Source organism: Vespula vulgaris, chromosome 3, assembly GCF_905475345.1.
Source record: "Vespula vulgaris chromosome 3, iyVesVulg1.1, whole genome shotgun sequence".
Lineage (NCBI taxonomy): Eukaryota > Metazoa > Arthropoda > Insecta > Hymenoptera > Vespidae > Vespula > Vespula vulgaris.
In genome coordinates this window covers 10,845,895-10,863,972 of record NC_066588.1, presented here as the reverse complement: position 1 = coordinate 10,863,972, position 18,078 = coordinate 10,845,895, and the positions used below count along the sequence as shown (strand labels likewise).

At 36.4% G+C, this 18,078-nt stretch overlaps 1 protein-coding gene and 1 long non-coding RNA gene across 3 annotated transcripts in view; one reads left to right on the top strand and one right to left on the bottom strand.

Moving 5' to 3' along the window:
- LOC127062201 (COUP transcription factor 2) overlaps nt 1–18,078 on the top strand; it is a 119,407-nt gene extending 101,329 nt beyond the window's left edge. For both annotated transcript variants that reach the window (XM_050989973.1, XM_050989974.1), the window contains exon 4: nt 13,652–18,078. In XM_050989973.1, the coding sequence (XP_050845930.1) occupies nt 13,652–13,926 (275 nt within the window). In that variant the 3' untranslated portion in view covers nt 13,927–18,078. The remainder of the gene's footprint in view (nt 1–13,651) is intronic.
- Nucleotides 6,610–8,787, bottom strand: LOC127062209 (uncharacterized). Its single transcript, XR_007781081.1, has 2 exons — nt 7,098–8,787; nt 6,610–7,025 (listed from the first exon to the last, which is right to left on the bottom strand). It is a non-coding gene; the product is annotated as an uncharacterized LOC127062209 (long non-coding RNA).

The following is an 18,078-nucleotide window of genomic DNA, read 5'->3' as shown; positions in this document are numbered from 1 at the left end:
TTCTCTCTCTTTCTCTTTCTCTCGCACGCGTTAGAGCTCGCGCGTATAAAATATGCCACGACGAGTGGTTCCGTTTCTCGAGGATGACGACGATGTTGTGTATCCCTTCTTCTCTCAACGGATTCTCGCCTCATCGTTTTCTCTTGGGTAGGCAACAACCCTTTTTGCCGTCTCAAAACCGTCAAAAATGATTATTCCCTTCGCCGTCGTGGCTTTTGATAGCCACCGGAAGCCACGAGAGTGGCTTTAAAGTTGTCGCCTCGAAGCACTTTCCTTGCGCAATAAGCTACCATAAAAAACTTGCTATTAGTATCGAATTCATCCTTCTCGTTCACAATTTCACAACGATAGTAGTTTTATATGAGGCAAAGTAGTTTGGATCGTCGTTGAAATCGTCGTAACAATTAAATCAGAGTCTTCAAAAGTTCACTTAAGAATTTCTATTAAAAGAATTTCATTATAAAGAATTTTATTACTTTCCGCGAGCACGTTCTATTCCAATAAATGCATTTTTCTTTTGAGGAGTAAATGTTCCTCGTAAAGAACGAACGAAGAAGCAAGCGATCAATTTTTATATACCTTCCTATATCGTGTTTTTCTTTTTTTCCCCTTTTTTTTTTTAATTTGAAAATCTAATTAAAATGTTAAACTTTAATCTTTTAAACTGTCGTATTCGTTTCCAGGAGAAATTAATATCTCCTTTTCTTTTCTCTTTCTCTTTTTCCATTTTTATAACGGACCTATTTGTTTAAAAGGATCAGAAAAAGTATCGCTTGTCCTATCAGAACGAGGTGATTCTTCGTGAAGAAATATTCGACGATTCGAGAAAAAAAAATTAAAAAGCGAGGGTGGGGGATGATGTGGTTGGCTTCGATGGGTAGGTGCAATGGAGAAAACGAGCGTAGGAAAGAAAAAGAGAAAATAGAAAGAGAGGGAGGGAACTCGTAGCTCATGAAGGCTCGAGGCAAGACCTGACATTTGGTTACTGACATTTTCACCCCGGGGTTGACGTCGGGCAACCCTTTGGCGTTACCCGCGCTCAATCACTCCATTGTCTCGAGCGGTGCTCGTTTCATGCTCGCGTCAACGCTTCATTATGGGGTCCCAAGTCCGGTCGACTTGGCTTCTATAGCCCACGTGTTCGCCACATTGTCTATCCCAAGAATACATTACGCGCCCACACGATCATTCCGGCGCAAAACTCGCGCGCCAACCTACTATCCGTCCAAAGAGAAAGAGAGTATCTATCTCTTAACGATTGATACTATTGTAGGAAAACGCATTTTCTTTACGGTCTATCTACGATGTACTATTATTATTACCTATATCTCCTATAGAAAGATTTATTATTCGTATTCCTATGAGATAATAACTATGTAATTTCTTTTTTTTTTAATCAGCCGTTTCAGAATAAATCGGTATTCAAACGATCATTTTCAAACTCACGATGTTCGTACGTAAATACCTACTATAAAGTGCATTCGTATATCTGCAAATAAAAATGTATTCGTGGTTGTACATGCACTTAATGTACTCGTGTTATAAGTATATGTACAGTGCATTTATATTTATAAATCCATATATATACATATATGTACATGCGCGCACGCACGCGTGTATACAAACATATTCATGTTCAAACAACTACGCATACATATAGAAACAATTTTAAACATATCACTTTCCGTATCGAAGATACAAATATGTACTTCGATCGTAAAACCAGAGAGATTTATTGAGAGAACTCGTTTTTCCAAATTCCCCTTACCATTTATGTGATCGGTAAAGGGCGCTAGTATGCGGTCAGGATCGGTTACAATTAATTACGAGGGCGAAGTCAAGCTCGGTAGCCAATTAATTACCCGGCCGATCGGTGCTCGCATAATTGACATTGTTGCGCCATTGTTTACGATAGCCACTGAATTTATCAATAGGTTTCTCGCGCTGGCATTCACCCTTACCATCGTTTTCATTCGTGCTTCGCGACCGACCTTCGATTCTCCATAGTTTCATAGCTGAACGTGGACGCACGAACTATTATCGCAAAAGGGTCGTGCTGTCCCTTTATTAGAATCTCCGACCGTCGTAAAATCGAGCTCGAGTGTTTCAACGCGCAATCTCGCATATTCTTTCTTTTTTCTCTTTTTCTTTTCTTTTCTCTTTTTTTTTTTACTTTGTGTATTGTCCCAGTAATGTGTTAACGTAAAGGGTGTCCTAAAAAAGACTAAACCATTTATTGTTTCGAAGACGAAGTATCGCAAGGAGAAAAAATATTTGCTTTACGTTCAGACTTGTTTATTACGATCGGACGTATTAGTTATCGAAATGCATGAAAAAATATTACTGATAAATGAGTAAATACGAGTACGAATAGAGTTAAGCGATTTACGATCAGCATATTATTGACATTTTTAATAATAACACGCGACGTTCCAAAGTCTTTAGATATCAATGATTCTCATATGTATTGTAGATAATAATTCTAATAGTATTTAGTGCTACACGTATTAAAATTGAAAATTCTAATATTCATCGTCCCTTCACAAATTTTTCTTGGAAATATACAAAATCAGAAAGTAGAAGAAACTAAACAGAGATTTTTCGTATTAATCCAATTGACCCTTCTCAAACGTCACGAAATTAAACACAGTAGTTATACATACTCGTCCGTTTAACAAAAAATTCGTTCAACTCCTATGTCCGAATAATCGAGTAACCCTTTTCTCTAAAGTATACGCGAATACACATACATACATATATGCTTAACTACTTTGCGAGGGAGTTTGATATCATCGGCCATTCGAAATAAGCATGGAAATGGCGAGGAGAGACTCGTTAATCCCCCCGTCTCAATGTCGACGTCGCGACCCTCGTGTTTCGGGATTTAGCAACATGCAATGGTTCTCTCTCTCTCCCTCTCTTTCACAATTTCACAATTCCGCCATTTCACAATATAGAAATAGTATCAGCTTTAAGATATATCTATACATCTATATATATATATATATATATATATATATATATATATATATATATATGTACGTACGTACGTACGTATGTATGTACCGAGAGCCTTTTCGACGGAACGAAGAAAGGTAGAAATGTGAAAGATTTTACAGATAACGACGACGACGATGACGACGACGACGACGAAGACGACGACGACGTTACCGGTCTATCGCGGAGAAGAGGCCGTGAATCCTCTCAGACAGATTATGACACGTAGAAAGTTCACGACCTTTTGTCTGGCGCTACCCTCACCACGGCCTAGCTCTCTAAGGGTAATCCTCTAACCAGGCCGTTATGCCGTTGTTGACATTTAGCCCCCGGGTGCTCTCGAAACCGGTCGTCCGTGTCACACTGCTTGCATCAAGAAAGAGAGAGAGAGAGAGAGAGAGAAAAGCAGATGAGAGAAAAATAAAAAAGGAAGAGAGAAACCAGGACGAGCTTGGTAGGCCAATACGACTAGTATGTCGATGAAGAGAAAGGATAAGAAAAAGAGAGAGAGAGAGAGAAAACATCAAGAAGAAAAGAGAAACTTGACCTTCGTAGTACCTGCTTCGAACCAACCACCGCTACCTGCTCGCAATGGTGAGGAATGGATGGAGGAAGAAAGAGAAATAAAAAAAATGAAAGTGAATCTCGGAAGGGCGGAAGGGTTGGAGTGTGAAAGAGGGAGAAATAGAAAGACGAAATGGAGACGAAACGTCGTAATAGGATTGGCATTGTCGTTTATTAACATGACAATGTTCCTCCTAAACGGGACGCTTCGTAACTAAACGCGGGCTATGGCGTGTATCTCGGTTTAAATGCGTGTCGCCCTGATGCGTTAGCACGATAGGAAGGAGGCATCTCTAAATACGCTCCTTGTTATGATAATTATCGCGTGCCCTGGACCCGTGTGCGTCCATTATACCGCGAAAAGGCACCTCCTCACAATATTGTGATATCCGATATACCGACACTCTTTCTTCCTTTCTTATTTTCTTTTCTTTTCTTTTCTTTCCTTTTCTTTTCTTTCCTCGTCTTTTCTTTTCTTCTCTTTTCTTTTCTCGCACTCCTCTTTTCTTCCTTTTGCTTATTCCCAACCAACTAAATTCGTTTCAAAAGCACTCGAGTCCCATCACTGAATTTACTAACCGTCGTTCCACCATCGCGATAACAACAACAAAAATATAAGTGATTTAACGATCTAATGATCGAGATAATAATCGAAAAACCACGAGATCCTTTCGTGTTTCTTTTTTTTTTCTTTACTTTTTTTTCTTTGTTTTCCCTTTTTTTTATTATGTAAGTATTTATCTATTAGCTAAGAAACTGATTAATCGATATCATTAATTGTTTATTTAAAACGCCTGCATAAATATAAAAATGCATACGTGTTTACATACTCACTTTCCCTTACTATCTTTCTCTTGCTATCTTTTTTATTTACTTTATTTCTCTTACTTTCCTTCTTTCTCTTTTATAAAATACTTTTTCTTTTATTTTGGAGATTTCTTTTCAACGCATATATATAGATAAGTAAATATTTATGAAAATACACAAAGTTAGGTAACAATTGATCTTCAAATTGCAAATAAATTCTTCCATTTGCCACTTTTATTTATTTATTTTTTTCCCATTCATTCATTAATTCATTCATTTATTCTATCTCATTCTTTCATTCATTCATTCATTCGTTAATATTCAAGATAATATATTAAAATAATTCCAATCATTATGCGTCGGAATAAAAATATTTTATCGAACGAGATTGACGAACAAAAATGTGTGCCAAAACAAAAACTTAAACAGTTTGATTGAATTTTAAAAGAGAATTCGTATTTTGAACGCATAAAGAATAAGAGGAAACGATTGTTCGTCTCAACGAGCCAAAATTTGACGAGTCTACCAGAGAATTATCGGATGAGGGAAAACTTAATTAGTCCTTCGTCGTCGTCGTCGACGTTACGACATAACGCTTTCGATTCAACGACGCATAAAGCGTCTCTCGTCCAGTTACTGAGGCTCGTCTCAGAGTGAAAGATAGAAATGAATGGTTCAACCGATTCGACAACGACGACATTGACCGACAACGACGACGCGACGTAACATCCTTTTATCTTCTGGACGATACCTACCCTTTCCTTCTTCCCACTTTGACTTGAGTGAAATTTCATTCAGGAGGAAGTTCGAGGCGCCCAGACGTACATCAAAATCTCATAATTGCCTGCGTAGAAGCACTTTTATTGGATAATCTCCGACCGGTCGGTCATTGAGACGCCTTCAAACAAGAAGAGTATGAATTGATCGGTCCTACGATATTCAAATGAGAAATTTCGGCAAGAAAATGGAGAAGATAAGAGAAAAGAGAAGGAGAGAGAAAGAAAGAGAGAGAGGAAGACTATTCTGCAATGTAAGCCTGCAAAGAAGGTTAAAACGAAAGAAATGCAAAGGAATAAATCGTTAAATAAAACAGTGATATAAAATCTACATATGTAAGATCGAAAGAGAGATTAGAAGAAGATTAGAAAAAAGTTCATTAGGACAAGTTGACTATTAATCTTAATTATATGTATACTTAAGATTATTATATATAATATATATATTAATAATATATTAGTAATATATATATACTATTTATTTATATTAATATTTACACACACACACACATACGTATATATCACTATACTTATATATATATATATATATATATATATATATATATATATATATATATATATATATATATAGATACTATAGTATAGTATATATTACATTAGTATAGTATATATAATACTATAATGTAATATTATAATGGACATTAATATAAGAACAAGGCGAAAATATTACTGTAAAATCAGACAGAGTTTGATTAATTTGATACGAGATATTAATTCCAAAGGAAAAAAAGAGTATATTATCATTGCATCTAAATTCCACCTGTTTTACAACGGAATGAATATTAGAGAAGAAAATAAATAGATAGATAGATAGATAGATAGATAGATAGATAGGCAGGTAGATAGATAATCATCGTTGTATTCTATTTCGAAACTTTAAACAAGTCGTTCGCCTAGATCTTTTTTCCCCTGTATACGATTGAACGTCCGTCGTCAGTCGATCGACGTTTATGCATTTATTAACTTATGGCCGAGGAATCGGTCGTCAAGTTGTTGAGTACTCAAGCCGATAATTATCGTTCCTTCTCTGTCGCAAGAACTCGACAAAAAAGAGGAACGTAAATCGAAGTAACGCACGATCGACATGCTCTTGTTCGCCTTTAACAGTCTACGTCATTTTCCAAGCAAACCGTCGTTGGCCTTCTTGTTGTCTCCTTTACGACGGCCATTACGAAGTCATGGAAATTAACAAATCGCGTTAGATTTACGATACGATTAACGCGTATATACATTCTTAACAATCCTTATGCAAACAATTCTTATGCAAATCTTTTATCCAAACGTATCGAACTCTCTAATTCATTGACTTTCTCTCGATACACAATCATCCCAAAATAAATCAAATTAATCAACTTGGTTTAACGACGATTTCTTTTAAAAGTAATTCAAAAGATTTAGAAAAAAAAAGAAGAAAACAAGGAAAACCATTAAATCGAATTTAAAACTAAAATAAGAAATTGAAATTTATCTTGAAATGACTACATCGTCGAAAGAAAATTTTACTCGATACGTTTCTCGATTTGTTAAACGAATTTATCGTTAGTCAGAAAAATCATCGAGGCGATTACGGTTAATATATGAGAACGATGACACGGACACTTCCGTTATCCAGTTCGCTTGAAAGGACTTCGTTCGATGCGAAATTAACCGCTCACCGTGGCGAAGGATAAAACTCGAAAGGTGCACAGATCGCGAGGATTCCCGTTCTTCGGAGTTGAGACGAGCGATAAAGCAACTTCTTCCTCCTCCTCCTCCTCCTCCTCTTTCACCTCTTCTTCCTTCACCAACAGCAGCACCACTACCACCTTTTCTTCTTCTTCTCTTTCTCGCCGACGAGTCCGGCATGCTCGCGCGCACAGTCTGCGGGAGAGATAGAAGCCATTAATGTAAGTCACCTGTTACAAGACGCGAATTAAGCACGGTAAATTATACCTCGTGAGCGCGCGTATCCCTCGCCGTAATCAGGAGTTATCAAGGCGCGATCGTGGCCTACGGACGATCGTAATGAACTTCCTCGCTCTCTCTCTCTCTCTCTCTTTTTCTGTTTCTTTCTCTCCCTTTCTCTCTCTCTCTCTCTCTCTCTCTCTCTCTTTCTCATTCTCGCGGTCGCTTACTCTTTGCACGACGGCCTCCATCTTTCCTTATTTTCACTAGGACTTCTTCTTGTCGTGATACTCGACGAATCCTCGCACCCCACAACCCCCTTCCGGTATCACGCTGATTCACTTCAAGCTAATCCTCACCTCTGCAGAAATAAAGAGAGAAAGAGAGAGAGAGAGAGAGAGAGCAAAAGATAGAGATAGTTCAGCTTAACGAGCAGAACGTTCCGAGCGTTTTCATTCGAAATTAATCGAAGTCGTGGAAAAAAGGAAGAAAAGAAAAAAAAAGGAAAAATGGAAGAGGAAGAAAGTCGAAGACGACGAAGGGAAGGTTATCCGGGAATAAAATGTGGAGAGTGGGAGGCAAAGAATACCAGAGATTGAGTCTGAAAGAGAGAGAGAGAGAAAGAGAGTCGCGAGAATTCTTCCATGCCCTTCGGAAATGTCATATAGCTGTCGGGTGGCACGGAGGCAATATTTCACGCCGGTAGGTCCGCCTGTCCTCTCTCTCTCTCTCTCTCTCTCTCTATCGTAGTCATCCTCCTCCACCACCTCCACGGCACTTTTCAAGGAGTTTTTACGGAGTCTCTCGATCTTTAATCACAGCTCGACCTTCCATTGTCAGTGACGTCACCTCCGACTCGGGAAGGGTGCTCAGGGGATGCTTTGTGTCGGGCCACGCTGATCCCTCTCCGCGTCATTTGTCTCCTCCGGACGCCTTATTTGTACGCGTGCATACATTGAAAGAAGGAGAGACGCGGACACCTTCTTCTCGGTAGAGATTCCCACTTCGTGATTTCACCGACACCGTCTCGCGACTTTCGTCTCTCTCTCTCTCTCTCTCTCTCTCTCTCTCTCTCTCTCTCTCTCTCTCTCTCTCTCTCTCTCTTACATATAGGTACCTATATATTACTATCCTTTCTATTTCTCTCTCCTTCTCTCTCTCTCTTTCTCTCTCTTTCTTTATACTTGTATGTTAGATATCTGTATACGTCTAGTATGTATGTATGTGCGAAGGAAATCGCAAATCGTGCCACAGAGAAGTTTTACGTACGTACACGACGTTTCTATAGAGTCTTACCGTCTTTTGCATTGTCGAGTTCTTTCTCGTCCTCGTCTTGGCTTTCTTAGGAAGCTTCTGCTGAACTGACGACTTTCTGCCTGCTATCCCACCATTTCCCCCTTTTCAACCCCCTCCCACACCAGAGAGATTACCAGTAGGATGTACATATTCTTTCGGATTATCGTGTCGGAGATGGAAGATCGAAGGTTTCGTCGTCGTGATATTAAGGTCGAAGATTTGTCTTCTTCCTTCTTCGTCTTCTTCTTCTTTTTTTCTGTTTTTTTTTTCTTCTCTGTTCTACTCCTTCTTTTTATTCTTTTCTTTTGTTTTTATGACGTTTGTTCGCAGAAAAATATTGAACAATAATTGATAATAATTGAAATGTCATTTGAAAGCTTAATGGGAGAAGTGAAAGTAAAGAAATTATTACACGGAATACTCGAAAGAATACAGTGATCATTTTTACTCGATAATTAATCTTTTACCAAATATTTTTTCTTTTCTAAATATTTCTTATATATTATTTGTATAGTCAAATAATCAGTGTAATCGTTATTTAATTATACAAGATATTATTTAAGATATTATTTTAGAGATAGATATATTTATTCAGATGATTATACTTGTATTTTGATAGTTTATATGAACGATAAAAAAATTTTATCTAATATCAAATAAATAATATTTTCAATATGATACGTAATATGAAACGTGAGATATGATCTGTCTGCTGTACGATAACGTTCTATCTACTTCCTAAAAATTCAAAATAAAACATTAAGATTTACAATCCACTGATTACAACTCGTAACTTTGATATTTTTTATTTATCGCTATTTTCTAAGGAAGATCGTAGACTCGTAGGATTCGTTTAAAGTCCCTTAGCTCGCACAAGCAATCGATATAAATCGCGTGCGAGAAATCTCAAAGTAATCGGGATCGTCGAGTTCGTTAAGGGTGACAAGCTCGATAGGAGTTCTCGAACGATGCAGAAAAGCGAACGAGCGAGTCACTGTATATATCGGCCGTGGAAACATTCGAAGAAGCGCCATTCGATACCGTTATCTTCGTATCAACGTAAATAACTCCTCGAGCAAGAACGTCCGTAATTAACCGGGAAAAAGACAGAAAGAGAGAAAAAGAGAAAGAGAGAGAATTCGAAATCCATAGAAAATGTCGAACGCCGCTCAAATACTCGCGTATCTCTCGATATAAATCGACTTTTTTCTCCGTTTGTTAATTCTCCGAAAGGATTATTAAAAAAAGAAAAGGAAAACGATTTACATCGAACCTCGGATAAAAATGATATTAATCGGACATTACACCCAAACGATTTTTACCGAATTTCATCGGCAAAAAACGATTTTTAACAGGCCGCATTAAAATGATTTTCATTAAAAAAATACGAATGATTTGCTACCCTCTTAAAGAATATCCTTTTGAAAGCTCTCAGAATTTTCAATTGGAACAAAATAAAATAGGATAAATCACGTCAATAATAAAAAATAAAAAAAGAAAAATAACACGAACGCATGCACGCACGCACGCATTACGCATATACACGGATATACACGTACACACAAAATAAAAATCCGAATGAAAGAAGAGCTCTCCGAGGAATGAAGAAGAAGAAGAAGAAGAAGAAGAAGAAGAAGGAAGAGGAGAGCGCCCAGAGGTTTGAGATTGGTTAATTTACGATGGTGCTCGGTCAACAAGGCGCCAGGGCATTTAGCGTTTAACGCGTGCAAGCGGCAAATGAGAAGAGTGAATAAAGAGAGAAGTATATGTAAGTAAGTAACTAAGTACGTACGTAAGAAAAAGGAATAGTAAGGAAGAGAAGAGAAAAAGAAGATATAGCGGGATAGAGAAGTAGAGGGAGAGTGAGACGCCACTCAACGGCATTATTCGAATTGATGCGGTGAATTGGCGCTGACGACATCGGATAGGCCAATCCGACGGTTTGTTTATTGGTCGCGCGTTGGCGGATTCCTTGCGGTCTCCTTTAATTGAACTACTCGTCGATCGCGAACGAAACAAATACATCGACTCGCCTCGACGCCTAAATTGAACATGGCACCATCATCGTCATCATCATCGTCATAGTCATCATCATTATCATTATCGTCATTCTCTGTTTCTCTCTCTCTCTTTATCTTTGCTCCTTCAGCCTTCTCCTCCCCACCTCCGACTCTCTTCTTCGATTCTGACGGTGATTTCATTGCTCGTATGCTACGATGTCTCCGACTATAAAAATGGCGTCTTTCTCCTCCTTCATAATTGAGAGAGTAAAACGACAGTGACGACGATGGTTAGTAAACTCTATAAAGAATTTCCGATTGATTTTATTACCAATATTTCTTCGATCGTCTCTCCTATTACACGTTCTCCTTCGAATTATTCAGATTTGTCGACGACTATCGCGTGTTTTCAAACGTACCGACGAAGCGTGAAAGACGCGTTGAAATTTCATCGAGCTTCACGCTTATCGTAATATACACTAAAATCAAATACAAAAGGATAAAGAGAGAAAGATTTTCGATGAAAAGAGAAGCGAACGATAATGAATAACTCGATAAAGCTCGATATCATACCGATTAACATCGACTATCTAATAATAACGCAAGATCGTCGTACGTAGAAAATAAATAACAGGAGAAATAGCAAGAAGACGAAGAAGAAAAAGAATAAGAAGAGAAAGAAGCGGAAGAAAAAGAAAAAAAAAGAAAAAAGCAAGGAAAGAAGATTCTGGTTTCCGCACACGAAGGATGCATAGAACGCTTCGTTTCGAAATGCAAATCGCATTATTTCCATACGTACGCGTAATGGCCCATTACGCGCACGTGGCCGCCACAAAGGAATCCGCCTATAGCTTCTGTGTACGCGGTCGGTCCTACCGCACATCTATACATACACATACACACACACACACACACACAAAAGAATATATATATATGTGCGTGGTAGAGGAGACTAGAGGCATTACGGGGCGGCAACGCGAAATGACGTTTTGTTCCATCGGGACCGCAAAAAGCTCTCCACCCTCAGTCCTATCTCTTAGTATGTATATGTATCTGTGTGTGTGTGTCTCTATATCTATACGTGTATACGTATATGTCGTACGATGACTAAACTACCCAGCAAGGCCGATTTACACATATTGGCCGCTCCCCTGATTTTCCACGCGTATTGTACCATCGATAAAACGATTTCTCGTCTCTCCTCGTGTTCTTCGATGGTAGATCTCTCTCTTTCTCTCTCTCTCTCTCTCTCTCTCTCTCTCTCTCTCATTTCACGGAAACACTCTTAGAGTCGCGATAATGAAATGGCAAGAGACGGAACGCGCTTTTAGCCTCGACGAATTCGTAATGTTACCTAAAAAAAAGGGAGAGCTCTTAGAACGTCCCTCTATCATGTTTTCTTTTTTCTTTGTTTTTTTTTCTTTCTTCTTGTTTTAGCAAAATTTGGTGACGAGATCTTATCTAACTCAACCAACTGATACAACTGTACGTGTTTCACGCGAGGCGTAATCGAAGATGATCATTTTCAATTGCGACCTTTCAAAAAGTCAAATCTATTATCTTTACATGTACAAAGATAAGATAAACGTCTATCTATTCGTCGTGAGATATTTGAGAAATATAGCTTAACATTTGTCATCGCATCTAATTCATTCAAAACTTTTTTACGTAGGTAAAAGTATACATCCGTATTATTTTTTCTTGTATATGAATATGTATATATACATACATATATATATATATATTTAAATATATGTATATATATATGAATATATATAGCAAACTGTATATATACATGTATATATATATATATACATATATATATATATATATATATATACACATGCAGTATCATATCTGAAAGTATAAAAAATTAACGAGTTCTTTAATTAATACTTCAAAACGAATAAAATAATTTTAACCTATAACGAGAGATCGTTAACCTCATCATGTTAGAACGACGATAACAATTCATAACAAATAATTCGATATGTGAAACTTACTACAATCCATAATACGATACATTTAAGTATATCAAAACGAGAATACACGCTAACGAGCTTGTAGAGCTTTACCTAGCTTTACTATATGCATGGATCAGAAAACTACCGGTAACGCAGCAAGGGAGAAAGAGTGAATAACAGAAAAAGAAAGAAAGAGAGAGAAAGAGACAGAAGAAGAATCATGAAACGAAACGAACGTTTTTACTTTTCCTCTATGACGAGCGGTTTCTCTTTTTTGAAAACCAGCTCTCACGTACGAAGAAGAGAGAGAGAAAGAGATCAGGATAGACATAGAAAGGACGAGGACGTGTAGGTATATAAGAGCGAAACGTTACGCTGCTGAAAGAGAAGATGAATTTTCAGCGCAGCAAAACAATAGTGCGGATTATCGCGCTCGCGCGTTTCCCGAGGAGCGCCACGTTGAAACAAGAGGACACCCCACGTGATTAGTCTGACATTTGCACGGGCAGCGTGAGAGACTTTCTCTCTTTCTCTCTCTCTCTCTCTCTCTCTTCTACTTGCTTGCTCTTTCCTCTCCTCTCCACTAGTTGGCTCGCATTCCAACATCCGAGTCTCATTTGACTGCGTGTCTGGTGGCCCGAGGGCAGCTTTCGCGGCAACCCCATGAGGCCCTTGAAATACTACCCCCATACTGTGTTGGAGATTCTCTTTTTCTCTTTCTCTTTCTCTCTCTCTTTCTATCTTGTAGCTGTCCATCCTCGTTTCCGTTATCGAATCATAGCTTAGTTTCTTTATCTAAATTTTCAATGAAGACCAATCCAGACTATGATTTAGAAAAAATTTTATTATGATAATAAGTATTTTTAATGAGGTTATATATATACTTCATTATTAATAAATATATAATCATACATCTATAGATATACATATATAATTTATTTATATATATGCAAGTATTTTTTTTATTTAACTATATACATACTTATTATATATATATATATATTTATATATATATATATATGTATGTATATATTTACTTGAGTATAGTATATATAAGTATACACTTAATCATTCTAATTATTATCCAAATACTGATCAATAATTATTCTCCAAGTATTGTCAATTATTATAATATATACATACTTACATGTTACATGCATACCTTTACGTCTTTTTATTCTTCGAAAAAATTTTCAATACAAAAAATTTCATTCAATTTGTTCGGTTAGAGCATTTTAACGTTAAGCCAAAATTCCGCAACTTTCCAAAAAAAAATGAAAAAAATTTTCCAAAATCATTCGTTAACCTGATCGTTTCTTTTTCTTTCTGTTGTTTTCTACAGATGCCTGCGGACTGTCCGACGTGGCTCACATCGAATCCCTTCAAGAGAAATCCCAGTGTGCCCTCGAGGAGTATTGTAGGACCCAATATCCGAATCAACCAACGAGGTTCGGCAAACTCTTGTTACGATTACCATCGTTGAGGACTGTATCCTCGCAGGTGATCGAGCAATTGTTCTTTGTCCGTTTGGTTGGCAAGACGCCGATCGAGACACTCATCAGAGATATGTTGCTCAGTGGTAGCAGCTTCAATTGGCCTTACATGTCCCCGATGTGACACTCTGTTTGGCGGCAGCTAGCTTCCGCATAATATCATCATCATCGTCGCCATCTTACCTCGACACTTAGCTCGGCGATCAACGAGGAGGAAATCGAATCCTTCGAATTTCTTTAGGATCATCAACGAGATTTATTCGATCGTGGGTTGACCTTATTCAGCATCGTCGTCGAATAGAAACGTGAGAAGTCGAAAGTTGCAGCTGATGGAAGTCGACGAAGAAAGAAAAGAAAGAAGAAGAAGAAGAGAGAGAAAAAGAAGAAGAAAGAAAGAAGAAAAAAAAGAAGAAGAAGAAGAAGAAGACATCGGCGTAAAATAAGAGGAAAGGAAGACGTAATGAAGACGTTGTCGGAGAAGAAAATCAGAGGCGCCAAGTTAGTGGCCCGACAGCATCCAAGAACACCGTTAACACTCTCTTTCTCCCTCTCTCTCTCACAACACATACACACATACACACACATATACACATTTTAAAATGATCGAGTTAAGAAGAGAATGAGAGAGGGATAAAAGTCAAGCCTGGCCGTGATACGTATGACTGTACGGTGTATATCATAGAATTAAAGAGGAGAGAGAAAGATAGAGATAGAAATAGAAAGAGAGAGAGAGGAGGAGAAAGGGAGAAAGAGGTGACGCGAGGAAATCATAAATTAGCATTTATAATCGAGCAACGGCAGAGTTAAGAAAGCGCAGCCCGCTAGAGAAAAGATCTTTTCGCGGTGTTATCTCAAGGAATCGATCTTCGCGTCGAGTACTCGCCGTTAGGTCGAGTCATGCCAGGAACCTTAGTCATCCTTCGCCTTGACGTGTTCTACGAAATCTCTCTCTTTCTCTCTCTCTCTCTCTCTCTCTCTCTATATATATATATATATATATATATATATATATATGTATGTATGTATGTATGTATATATGTATGTACATATGTACATATATATATGTATATACATACTCATATATATATATATATATATATATATATATGTATATGTATATGTATGTATGTATATCTTTTTCTATATGTTATTCGACTAGAAGATTTTGTTATTCGGAAATATAGTCCTACAAAGAGCAATCTTTTCTATTTCATTTTAATCATATTCATTCCTTTGAAATTTTCTACTTATTATCAAATCTTTGAAATCTCTTTATCTTTCTCTCTCTTTCTCTTTTTTTTTCTTTGTTTCTCTTGTTCCTCTTTTTTATTATGTTCTTGTGCACACAGTGCTTTCTTTTGCATTGTTCTTATATATTTACTATTTCTTTTGGAATTAATTTATTTCCGTTAATCCCAACCCACGTAAATACTCGTTTTTCTTATCTCTCCGTTGCTATTTACTCATTTCATTTGATATTACTCGATCGTTATCCTTTAAGAGGGTTATGATAAAAGCGTTTGAAGAAAAATTGTATGTTACTGAATATTGTGAAGATATGGAAAAATGTTAAATTGCGTACCGGTGTTTCTTCAATACATTGTAATAAATATAAATTATAAATTTTTTGTAAATTGTTTATATATATACACTTATATATATATATATATATATATATATATATATATATATATATATGTAGCGAGGATGACGACGATATATATTTTAATTTTGTTATTAAGAGTTAAAACGCAAGAGATAGACAAGATGCAATCATCAGGTGATGTAACTCGACGTAGCACGATAAGAATTAATTATTAAACAATTTTAATTATTTTCGACCTTATGATTTATTTAATAATTAAGAACGTAAATGATATACGTTGGACTTTTTTTTCTTACTTTGTTTCTTTCTTTTTTCCTTTCTTTCTTTTTTCTTTCTTTTAGTCATCATGAAAACAATCTGAGCGACCCAACGAACATACGATGATTGTAAATATGGTATTTGTACGTTTCGGGAGATTTTACTTAAATTACTGAGATAAAGAGCGAGAGCGAGCGAAAGAGAAAGAGATAGAGATAGAGAAAAAGAGAAAGAGAAAGAAAATAGCGAATTTAATTAACGAGCGAGCGCGTGTTAAGTGCCATCGCGATATCCGCCACGACGACGGTTCTTCTCGCGTAATGAAGACGAATAAAAACATTCGGGTATTTTTTTTCTTCTTTTTTTTTCACTTTTTTTGTTTTTATTCAACAATCGAACTTGTCACTCTCGATATTTAAATATTCTTTGAACCGTTGCCGCGTCGGCTGTAAACGCTTTCTTTTTAGATAAATCAACGTATCCGATGACCGGCAAATATCTAATAAAAAAGGAAAGAAATAAAGAGAGAGAGAGAGAGAGAGAGAAAGAGAGAGAGAGAGAGAGAGTGATATTTAACGAGAAAGAGATAGAAATATTCGAAGCGTCCAGAAGCAGAACCGCGACGAGATGCATGGAAATATATTTTTAATTCAAAAATATTCAAAGTCGCCCGTCATAACTCTGCGTCTTTTTTGATAAGTTATCGATACGTTATTATCGGAGCCAGAAAGAGAAAAGAGAGAAACAGAGAAAGAGAGAGAGAGAAAGAGCGAGAGAAAGAAAGAGTGAAAAAGAGAAAAAGAAAATGTTTACTCGAGCTTTGTGTGCGAGCGAATATTTGTGTGCAAGAAAGACAAAGAGAGAAAAAAATGTGTGTGTGTGTGTATGGATGCGTTAAAAGAGAAAAAAAGATAGATAAACGTTATAAAATAATATGAAATATATATATGTATGTATGTATGTATGTATGTATGTATGTATGTATGTATGTATGTACGTATGTATGTATACGTATACGTATACGTATATGTATATGTATATGTATATGTATATGTATATGTATATGTATATGTATATGTATATGTATATGTATATGTATATGTATATGTATATGTATATGTATATGTATATGTATATAATATATATATATATATATGTATATATATATATATGTATGTATATGTACGTCAAAATTGAAATCGAACTTTTTTGAGACGGTGCTTTTTTCTATTTTATAAATATTGTACAATATACCCGAAAGAAAGAAATCATCGCGTTGTATAGGGTTGTCTAATGATATTAAGGAAAAATATTTGATTACTACGTTTAAAAATAGTAAATGTGGCAATTGTCGAGCTAGTTAGTTAGTCGAGCACCTAGGGGGTATATGGGATAATTTCTAATATTTTTAAGAAGAACGGTCGTTTCTAGAAGAACGTGATAACGACAACGAAGAAGAAGAAGAAGAAGAAGATGAAGATGAAGACGAAGAAAAAGAAAGAGACGGAACAAAAACAACAAGGGATAAGAAGAAAAATGGAAAGAATAAAAAGAATCAATTCTTTTTTTCAACGGACGGCGTTTTTGTCTCGAGAGAAATTCGACGTGAAAAGAAAATGTCGCGAGTTAGGTATTAGAGGAAAAAGTTTTCGTCTATTTTTTTTACGTACTTTGCGAGAGAACGATAGGCACATACTAACACATATACACATGCGTGCACGTATACAGACATACATAAACACAAACACAATTGCGTGCGCGTACATACATTTATATTTTCTTTTTCTTTCCCGTAGATAACACGACGTACTGTTACTTTCGAGTACTTAAATATCATTTATAATGTTAAGTGATAAATATAAATATGTACTAAGATTGTCTTGTGACGATTAACTAACAGAGGACGAGGACACAAGCCTCTTTATAAAATTCGATTTCAAATGCCGAAATATATATGTAAGTAAGTACGTAGGGATCTCTCTCGAGACATCCGCCAAAATACGAAGACGCTTTGCTCGAAAATGTAAAACTCAAAAAAAAAAGTGTATTATAATTATATCTTACGTAAGCGCAAATGATCTTGATTGCCGTCTGGATCGTATGAACGACGTAAAAGAGAGACGCAGAGAGAGAGAGAGAGAGAGAGAGAGAGAGAGAGTGCGAGAAAGAGAGAGAGAAAGGGAGAAAGAAATATACATGAGACATACATACATATGGACACACATAAACGTACATAAATACACACACGAACATACACACAGATATACATAAATGGGACACATACAGTTACATTCTATACATAGTTAATGTATAAAGAAGCGAAAAGAATTTTTGTATAAAACGTGTACATACATAATATATATATATATATATATATATATATATATATATATATATATATGTATATATATA